The sequence below is a fragment of the Mastomys coucha genome, unplaced genomic scaffold (assembly GCF_008632895.1).
Source record: "Mastomys coucha isolate ucsf_1 unplaced genomic scaffold, UCSF_Mcou_1 pScaffold5, whole genome shotgun sequence".
Classification (NCBI taxonomy): Eukaryota; Metazoa; Chordata; class Mammalia; order Rodentia; family Muridae; genus Mastomys; species Mastomys coucha.
The window spans coordinates 23319710-23330129 of record NW_022196911.1 but is presented as its reverse complement, the minus strand read 5'-3'; the positions used below and the strand labels follow the sequence as shown (position 1 = coordinate 23330129).

General features: G+C 50.1%; 1 protein-coding gene across 1 annotated transcript in view; it reads left to right on the top strand.

The window, feature by feature from the left end:
• Positions 1-745: 745 nt before the first annotated feature.
• The window catches only part of Mmp25 (matrix metallopeptidase 25), a 13789-nt gene continuing 4114 nt past the window's right edge, over positions 746-10420 (top strand). Inside the window, exons 1-4 of the mRNA XM_031351936.1 lie at positions 746-1516; positions 1933-2065; positions 4904-5039; positions 5136-5425. Of these exons, the coding sequence (XP_031207796.1) occupies positions 1253-1516; positions 1933-2065; positions 4904-5039; positions 5136-5425 (823 nt within the window). The 5' untranslated portion in view covers positions 746-1252. The remainder of the gene's footprint in view (positions 1517-1932; positions 2066-4903; positions 5040-5135; positions 5426-10420) is intronic.

Genomic DNA, 10420 nt, shown 5'->3' with positions numbered 1-10420 from the left:
AGGAGGCCTCGCAGGACCTCAACTTGTCCTCAATGATTGCTGCTGCTGCTGCTGCTTCTCCTCCTCCTCCTCCTCCTCCTCCTCCTTCTTCTTCTTCTTCTCCTCCTTCTTCTTCCTCTTTTCCCCCACTCCCCCTCCTTCTCCTTCTCTTAACCTTTTGCTTTTCTCCTCACGTACAGGTTTTGGATTTAAAAGCTTAGTCCATGGATGGGTAGGGGGGACCTTGAGGTGGGAACAGGAGGACCTGAGTTTAGAGTCTAGAGATGCAGTGCCCTGTGCTAAAAGCAGAGTCTCACGGGCTGGAGAGATGGCTCAGTGGTTAAGAGCACTGACGGCCTTTCCAAAGCTCCTGAGTTCAAATCCCAGCAACCATATGGTGGCTCACAACCACCCGTAATGAGATCTGACACCCTCTTCTGGTGTGTCTGAAGTCAGCTACAGTGTACTTATTTATAATAATAAATAAATCTTTGGGCAGGAGTGAGACCGGAGTGAGCGGGGTTGATTGGAGCGAGCAGAGGTCCTAAAAGTCAGCTCCCAACAGCCAGATGAAGGCTCACAACTATCTGTACAGCTACAGTGTACTCATATACATAAAATAAACAAATAAATCTTAAAAAAAAAAAAAAAAGCAGAAACTCGTACATCTGGGTGGGTTGGAACAATGGTCGGGGCCATCATACTGCGCACAGCTAGCCCCAGCTGGGATCCCGCGGCGAAAGGAAGCTACGGAGCTCAAAGGCCCGCAGCCTGGGGTCTCCCGGCAGGGCGGCAGGATGCGTGGGGGAGGGGAGCTCCGGCTACTCCGCCCCCGACCCGCGGTGCTAAGGAAGCAGAAGAGAGCCGCAGCATGGATCTGGGAACAGAAACTTTGAGACTGAGGCGGCGGAGTAGAGGACCTGTCAGCCGGCTTGTCCCACTGTAGCTTGCCCTTGAGCTCGTAGGAGAGTCCCTGGGTGCCGGTAGGGAACAGGGAGAGCCCCTGGCCCTCTTCTTGAACACTGATTGACGTTGGACTACTACTTCCCCTACTGCGCCTGTAACGCTTCTCCGGGTGAGCCCCGCCCCATCCAGGCTCCCACTAGCAGATTGGGCAGTTGGCGCCTCGCCCAGGCCGGACAAGCATCTGGAGGAGACAGGAGTAGGGGACCTCTTTGCCGGACCTCTGTCCCCTCCTGCGCCTTCTCCACGCTCCCCGGATCCCCACTTCCCAGCTCCACTTCCACCCTCGATTATCGCCGCTCAGCCTGTGATGTGCCTCCCAGGAGCCCAGATCTCTCCTGCCCATCTCTACTACCCTGTGTGGGCTCCCTGGATCCGCGCCGAGTCCCTGACCTCTAGACCTCCAGGGCGGCGTGGGTCAGGGCCTCTTCGCGTGCTCCAGCGGTCGGTGCAAGCTGAATGCATCCTGATGCTGCTGCGGGCTCTCACTCTCCGGTTGTTGGCCTTTCTGTTAGTTCTGCAGCAGCCAGTGCTCGCTCAGAATCTCAGGGCGCAGGACGTGAGCATGGGCGTGGTGAGCTGGGGTCCTCTGGCTCCTGAGATCACACAGAATCTGTAAAGGAAAGGAGAGGGCGGACTTCTAGTCTGAAGGGAAGAGGGGGCTGGTTTCAAGTGTTCTGAAGAGTGACTGAAGGTGGGCTCTTGGAGTCCTGGAATGCTGGCTCTAAAAAGAGGTTTGGTGGCTGGGATTCGGAAGTCTGGAAAGTAGCTAAAATAGGAAGCTGGGGCCTCACCTGCTGGTTCTATAAAGACAGCAAATCCAGGACTGGAGGATGGGGGCCATGGTTGTGTGTATAAGGGAGGTAGTTTCTATCATCCCATGCTAGGAGCTGAGGCTCTGGCTTCCCTGAAGGGCGGGACTTTCAAATAGTAGTGAGAAGGGAAAGCCCCATCCTTTTAGGGTTTCATCAATCCTCTCCTATGGCCTAGGACTGGCTGACTCGCTATGGCTACCTGCCACCGGCGGATCCTGTCAACGCCCAGATGCAGAGTCTTGGGAAGCTGCAGGATGCAATCAAAGTCATGCAGAGATTTGCCGGACTACCTGAGACTGGACAAATGGGTAAGTAGCCCACCACACTGAGGGACAATCCTGCCTCTGTGATTGGCCCGGAGTCTCTAAACCACAGGGGGTGACTAAATCTCAAGAGGTTAAAGATGCCGCTCTCAGGTCCTAGCCCAGACCTTGGAGTCTCTCTGACCAGGCTTTGGCCGACTCCCTCGAAGCAGGGACAGACCGGATCCTGTCCCCATTCGAAAGAAAGAAAGAATATCAATATGCAAAATTACTCCAGATGAGGCCATTCTGATGTTAAGAGCTGCTAGTGTGATTAGGGTAAGCCACCATTTTGTTTTTATTGACAGTCTTCCTATGTAGCACAGGTTAGCCTAACCCTCTATACCTCCTGCCTCAGCCTGTATGCTGGAATTCCAGGTCTGTACCTCCTCGTCTAGCTGAGCAGGCCTCTCTGAAATACGTCCTATGAGCTGATAAACTGCGATCACAAATAGGACACAGCCACAGGAAGACATTTCAGTAACTGCAAAAGAACTGTGGCAGGCACAAGTTTCATCTGCCTGGAGTGAAAGGCAGGCTGAGGTGACCTGGGAAGAGGCTTGTTCCAAAGAAACCAGGGAAGGGAAACTCAAAGGTGGAGAGGGAGGCTCAAAGGTGGAAAGCAACTTCATCTGAGTTGTAGGGTTTGTTGTTAGTTTTATTGTGGGGTGAGCATTGGGCTCTGCTGCTTAGGCTGGCTCTGCTCTGGTCTTAAGCTTCTTTCCTTTGCTGCAGGCAATGTAGGGGTGAGGGGTAGGGATGTGGCAGAAGCGGGGTTCAGGGAGTATATTTTGGAGAGAGAGCCGAGGGAGTTAAATAGAAAGGCAGAGGGAGCATAGAGAATCTTCAGTAGCTACAAGGGAAAGCATGTCCCCCTGCCCGTTCATTCTCAAACAGCCTAGAACAGAGTCTGAGATCACTATATTCTTGGTTACTGTTTACTATTGCTACCAGTGAGATGTGGTTTGACTTCGTTTGAAGGTGAAATGATTTCTGAAAATGGGTGGTGCTAGAAAAGGGGTTTACAGATAGAGCTGATTTGGATACTGGATGGTTATCTACTGGGGACTAAGTCTCCCACTGGTCTTCAAACTTGATCAATATCCCATGAAGACTTAAACCAGGCAGGGTGGTGGTGGCACACTCCTTTAATCCCAGCACTCAGAAGGCAGAGGCAGGCTGATGTTCAGGGTAAGTTCCAGGACACCATGGTCTACACAAAGTAATCAACCAGGAAGAAAAAAAAAGTGATGGACAGCTTTAAGGGGAGAAGGCAGCTTAGTGGGGCTCTGGCCTTAAAAGGAAAGGGGAGCTGGGCGGTGGTGGCGCACGCCTTTAGTCCCAGCACTTGGGAGGCAGAGGCAGGTGGATTTCTGAGTTCGAGGCCAGCCTGGTCTACAGAGTGAGCTCCAGGACAGCCAGGGCTACACAGAGAAACCCTGTCTCGAAAAAACCAAAAAAAAAAAAAAAAAAAGGAAAAAAAAAAGGAAAGGGGAGATGGCCGAGTTGGTGTAAAGTCCTGGCCTTGCAAGCGTGAGGGCTTGAGTTCAATCTCTAGAAACTAGCTAAAACAGGGCCTGGTAGAGCACCTTGTAATCCCAACTCTGGGGAGGCAGAGATGCACAGCCTTGGGACTCATTGCCTGGTCTAACCTAGTTGGGAAGCTGTGGACCAATAAGAGATCCTGTCTCAACCCCAAACTAATGACATCCCTTGAGGAGTGGCAGCCAGGGCTGAGCTCTGGCCTCCACACTCACAAGTGCACATGTGTATACCATACACAGACATGGACAGTTTATTCACCTCTCTCCAGCATCCACCCATTGGGTCTAGTAAAGTGGTACAAGAGACCCAGCTTAAGCCTATAAGTGCCTCGGACAATGGCAAGTCCACTCATGTCCCAGGAGAGAGGGTACCTGGCTTGAGCTGCCTTGGACAATGGCCAGTCCACTCATGTCCCAGTAGAGGGGACAATGGCCAGTCCACTCATGTCCCAGTAGAGGGGACAATGGCCAGTCCACTCATGTCCCAGGAGAGAGGGTGCCCGGCTTGAGCTGCCTCTCACAGTGACTCTCACGGCCAGGGTTCCAAACCAGGCCGTGAAGCCTTCCCCAACTTCTTTCTTCCTTCCTTCCTTCCTTTCTTCCTTCCTTCTTTCTTTCTTTCCTTCTTTCTTTCTCCCTTCCTTCTTTTCTTTCTTTCTTTTTAATTTTTAAAAAAGATTTGTTTATTTAATGTATGTGAGTACACTGTCACTGTCTTCGGACATACCAGAAGAAAGCATTGGATTCCATTATATATGGTTGTCAGCCACCATGTGGTTGCTGGGAATTGAACTCAGAACTTCAGGAAGAGCAGTCAGTGCTCTTAACCACTGAGCCATCTCTCCAGACCCCAAATTCTTTCTTAAAGATTTATTTAGCTAGGCAGTGGTAGCACCTTTAATCCCAGCACTTGGGAGGCAGAGGCAGGCAGATTTCTGAGTTCGAGGCCAGCCTGGTCTACAGAGTAAGTTCCAGGACAGCCAGGGCTACACAGAGAAACCCTGTCTCAAAAAAAACAAAACAAAACAAAAAACAAAACAAAACAAAACAAAAGATTTATTTACTTTTATCTTTTATATTTGAGTGTTTGGCCTGTGTGTATGTCTATGCTTCATGGAGGTCAGAAGAGGGTGTCATGTCCCCTCAAACTGGAGTTACAGACCGTTGTGAACCACCATATGGATGCTGAGATGCAAACTCAGGTCTTTTAGAAGAATAGCCAGTGGTCTTAACTGTTGGGTCGATTTCTTGCTTGGTTAGTACTGGCCTGCTGACCACCATGCCTTGCTGTCTCCCACAGACCCAATAACAATAGCGACCATGCACAAGCCCCGGTGCTCCCTGCCTGATATTCTGGGGGCTGCTGGGCTGGTAAGACGCCGGCGTCGCTATTCTTTGAGTGGCAGTGTGTGGAAGAAGCGCACCCTGACATGGAGGTAGGCCTTGGTCTGTCCCTCCCTTGGCCTGCTGACAAGACCTTGCCTGGCTGGCCATTTCCTCCACAGCCACAAGCTCTCCTTCTCTCTCCTCAGTATCCAGTCCTTCTCTCAGAGATCCCAGTTGAGCCAGCAGATTGTTCGGACCCTCGTGAGCTATGCCCTGGCTGCCTGGGCTGCTGAGTCAGGCCTTACGTTCCAGGAGGTGAATTCTCAGTACCAGGAGCCTGACATCATTATCCACTTTGCCCGGGCCTACCACCAGGACAGTTACCCCTTTGACGGGCCTGGTGGTACCCTGGCTCATGCCTTCTTCCCTGGGGAGCACCCCATCTCTGGAGACACACACTTTGATGATGAAGAGACCTGGACTTTTGGGTCAACAGGTAAAACTTTCCATCTTCAGAGGGGCTGCCTCTCTAGATCTGTCTGTGCTAAAGAACTAGGTTTGAATTAATTGATTGATGGAAGCTGTGTCGGTTGGTCAGTGGAGTGGGAAGTGTAGGCTACAGTGGTATACTGCTTGTCTAGCATGTATGGGTTCAATCCCATGTGTATATGCACACACAAACACAGACACACAGGAAGCCCAGCATGGTAACACACGGCTTTGATCCCAGCACTCAGGAGACAGAGTCAGGTGGCTGGTTAACCTGGTCTACATAGTGAGCCCAGCCAAGGTTACACAGCAAGAGTCTACACCCCCAACAAATAAACAAACAAAAACTTTTTAAAAAAACTTTATTAATTTTATGTGTATGGATGTTTTGTCTGCAAGCGTGTCTGTGCCATGTGCTTTGCCTGGTTCTGTGGAAAGCCATAAGGGGATATGGAACTGGTATCACATATGGGTGTGACCGACAATGTGGGTGCTGGGAATTGAACCTGGATCCTCTGGAAGAGCAGTCAGTGCTCCTAACTACTAAACCACCTCTCCAGCTCCTAGCCTCTTGTGCCCTCCCCACCCCACCCCTGGAAAAAAAAAAACTTTTTAAAAGAGATTTTTTTTGAGACCCAGTCTCATTATTGTAGCCCAGGCTGGCTTTGAGTTCACTATTTATTCTAGGCTGTCCAGAAAGAGATTCACTTTAAGGAATCGGCTTATTGGGGTTATGGTCAAATTTTGTAAGGCAGAATGAAAACCCATGCCAGATTTCTGCTTCAGTCTTGAGACAGAATTCCTTCCCTCCTAGAACCCTCAGTGTCTGCTGTCAGGGCCTTTTTGGATTTGGTCCGTCTACACTGGGGAGACTTCTTGCTTCACTAAGAGTAGATGGCAGTCAAGTCTGAAACACCTTCACAGCAACATCTGGAGCAGTGTTTGGCAACATCTGGAGCAGTGTTTGGCCAGTCCACTGAGACACAACCAAATCAACTTAAATTACCAATATAGAGGCCTTTCAAGTGCTTACCTCAAAGCTGGGCTTGTCTAAGACATTCCAGCAGCCCCCTGCTCATCAGTTGAGGCAGAAGCGTGACTGGTACTTACTGTACACACAGAGGCAATTGCCAGAGTCATAACAGAAATTTCTCCGCTTAAGTGTCCTGAGGAGGCGGCAGTCTAGTGCCCTGGAATAGGGTGCTGGTGACTCTTTCTGCCCAAGTACACACCAAGTGCCGGATGCGATGGTACTAAGGGTAAATGGCACATGCCTGCAATCACAGTGCTTGAAAATCTGAGGCAGGAGGATTGTGAGGTTGAGACCAGCTAGCCCTGGTTGTCCTACTCTCTCTAGACTAGACTAGGCTTGAACTCAGAGATCCATGTGTCTCTGCCTCCCAGGAGCTGGGATTAAAGGTGTGCACCACTACCTCTCCCTGCCAGATAGAAATTCTTAAGCAAGTAATTTCTCAGAGGAAAGGGTAGCAGGAGAGAAAAATAATACAGCGGAGCAAGGATGTGGGCCGGCTCTTCTCAGCTATGTACCAATCAATCGTTTGCTGTGCTGGGGAGGAGACAGCTAGGTCCAGTGCCTGGGCTATGTGAAGCACTCACTGTGTCCAGCAACATTGTGAGACTCGGGATGCAGGCTGTGTAGACATGGCAAGTGCTCTGTAACTGAGCCACACACATCTCCAGGGCAAGTAGGTCAGCTTCGAGGCTGAATCAGTTCAGCTTCCTGCGCTTGCGGTAAGTACAGATGACATTGCCTTCTTGCACTGTTTCCTCAGCTAGAGATGAGGTAAGGAAAGGGTCCGGTGGCTCGTTTCCTTCTGACTTGTGAACACCGGCCTAGGGACAGGGATCAGCAAGGCTGCCCAGAAGAAAGGGAGAATGTGAAAGTCAAGAAAAGAGCAATGGAGAGCCTCAAAGTTAAGAAGTAGTGGCTGGGAAGGAGGACTCGAGAGATGGGGAGCAGGGTGTGGCAGTTCGTGCCTGTAATCCCAGCATTTGGAGGCAAAGGCAGGGTGATCTACACCGGTGACCAGCCAGTGAGTAATCTCGAGAGTTCTGGGCCAGCAAACAAGAGACACTGTCTTAGCAAAAACCCCTAAACCTGAAACAATGGAGGTAGGGAGAAAACGAGAAGTAGTTAGACATCGCCACACCACAGACAAATATCACCAGGCCAGGATTTGGTTATGTGAGGACAAGTGACCTTTCTGTGCCTGTAAATCACATCTCTATGGATGTGATAATCCCAAAGTAGAGTTTGGTGTGAGAAGAATGGAGAAAGTGAAGTCTGTGATCACTGAATGGCCAAGAAGCAAGGGCAGAACCTAGTGTGCTTGGAATCCTGGCAGCCAGGTCCAAAGAGTGTCTCAGGATGACTTACTTGTTTAAGCATCTACCAACAAGTCTGTAGAAAGAAGGATGGATGTGGAGACATAGAAAGAGAGTGTGCGTGTGATGCACACCTTTAATCCTGGCACTTGGCAGATAGAGGCAGGCAGATCTCTGGGTATGGTGACAATTTTGGAATTTTTTTAAAAAGGAAAACACAGAAATAATATAAGAATAAGTTTTCGTTTTAATCCCAGGTGTGGGATGTGGGGCTGCTTCAGACTGTCCACAGCAGCTGACTGTGATTTGCCTCGTGCAGGGGCATAATTTTGTCAGCTACAGATAGTTTCGAGGATTGTGTGATGTGTGGAATTCTGGAGACTTTTCAGAGGGTTGGTGAAGGTGGGTGGGTCAGTTGGTTGGTGGTGGTTGTGGTTTGTTAAGTAGTTATGTAAAAAGAAAAAACAACAACAACAAGTTAGGTCTCTCTCTTTTTTTTTTTCTTAAAGACTTATTTATATGAGTACACTGTAGCTGTCTTCAGACACACCAGAAGAGGGCATCGGATCTCATTACTGATGGTTGTGAGTCACCATGTGGTTGCTGGGATTTGAACTCAGGACCATTTGGAAGAGCAGTCAGTGCTCTTAACCACTGAGCCATCTCTCCAGCCCCCAGAAATTAGGTATCTTGACAGTGAAGATCAAGCTTTCCCAGAGGAACTTGATGTCCCCAATCAGCAGGCAGCAGTGGGTCTATAACGACATCATTACCTCTTCCCGACCCGGACTTTATTCAGGGAGCTCTCTCCTTTCCCCTTTATCCTTTTCTCTCTCTTTTCTAGCATTAGGGGGTAGGAAGGGTGGGAGAAAGGAGAGCCCACAAAGTAGCCAAGGACAGCCACTACATGTGAGCTAAGGATTACCCTTAAGTCCTGGGGACCAAGCACCAACTAAGCTACATCCCCAGCTCCATCTGTCCTGAGGAAGTAGGAAGTACACTTGCCAGCATGTGTCACATGCTGAGTCTGGGTCCTGTCTTTGAGGGGCTGTGGACCTAGAATACAGATTGAGAGGATCAAAGGAGCCATCCGCCAGGCTAAAGACAAGAAAGACAGGTAGTAGCAGGGACCTGAACACCATCCACCAAGGCTTTCAGCTTTAGTTTATGTGATTGAGTAACTTGCTCTGTCTGCATAGCGTGAGAAAAATGCAGGAAGGGGCTACTGGCCCAGAAGCCCCAAGTTGCCCCAAGAGAGGTGAGATAAGGAAGGGGAGAAGAGAACACCCTGGTTGAGACACCGAACTTCCTCCGATTTCTCAGTAAAAGGATTAGAACAGTAAACTGATCTTCAGCCAACATGGAAGTTCAAATGTAGTTCAAACAGGTTCACCTGAAGATGAAAGACCTGACGAGAGCCAGGGCACGGAGAGCATCCATCCCATGGAGGTCTAGGATGTACGGAAGCCTAGCATTAGCTGTTCTTACCATATACTGAATAGAGTGACTTGTACCAGTAGTACTTGCACTTAAGAGGCAGAGGCAGGAGGATTGCATCACAGTCAAGCCTAACTGGTCTGAAGAGTGAATTAAAGTCCAGCCAGGGCTACACAGTGAGACCCAGGCTCTAAAGAAAAGAAAGAAAAAAAAAACCCAAAAAATGTTTTTCCCTGTTCTTTTGCTTATAGACTCAGCAGCTGAGGGCAAATGCTCTTTAGTTTATCTGTCAGTCCCAATAACCTCACTTTCAATGTCATTAACTCGGGTTAGAAACAAGGAGGTGGACCCAACATTCAGAAACCTGGGCCTTGTGGAGGGGTCACCTAACCCAGTCTCTTCCGGGCAGGCCTTATGCAATGAAGTCAGAGATCGATGAAACCAAGCCTGAAGAGGCTCTGTCCTGACCTGGGTGGGGTCCCCAGAGAAGAAGTGCTTTGGTGGGAAGAGGCTGGGAGTGAGGCAGGATGCCAGAGCATCGGGCTGTGGTCTGAGAGTGCTTGCTGGTGAGAGCTCTGAGCTCTGTCGGCTCTCACCATTAGAGGAGCTTCGAGTGGGAGGGGCAAAGGCCCTGGGGAGGAAAAGAAAAGGTGGAGAGAGGAGAGGTGAAATCTGAGAACTGACCTGGAAATGTGGATCCAAGGACAGGAGGGATGGAATGAAGGAGATTCTGGACTGAAGATGGTGGGAGGGTAGGGGTGGATGTGTCTGTTGCCTGTCTGTCTTGAGACACAGTCTCTCTATGTAGCCCTGTCTAGATTTTAATTCACTATGTGGTCCAGGCTGGTCTCAAACTCCCTGCCCCTGCCCTGCCTTCTGAGTGGTGAGATTAAAGGTGTGCACCACACACCCACCAGAGTGGGGTTGTTGTTTGTTTTCTTTGCCAAGGCAGGGTTTCTCTGTGTAGACCTTGTCCTAGAACTTGTTCTGTGGACCAGGCTGGCCTTGAAACTCAGAGGTCTGCCTGCCTCTGCCTCCCCCGTGCTGGGACTAAAGGTGTGCACCACCCCCACTCCACCCCACCCCCAGCTAGAGTGAGGGTTTCTAAACACAGGTTGAAATTGGGCAAGGATGCTACAAGTACCGGATACCCCAAGTTCCTGCCCCCAAGTTTCTGTATGCACTGTTTCCTTCCGGGGTGAGGGGGACCCCTTCTGCC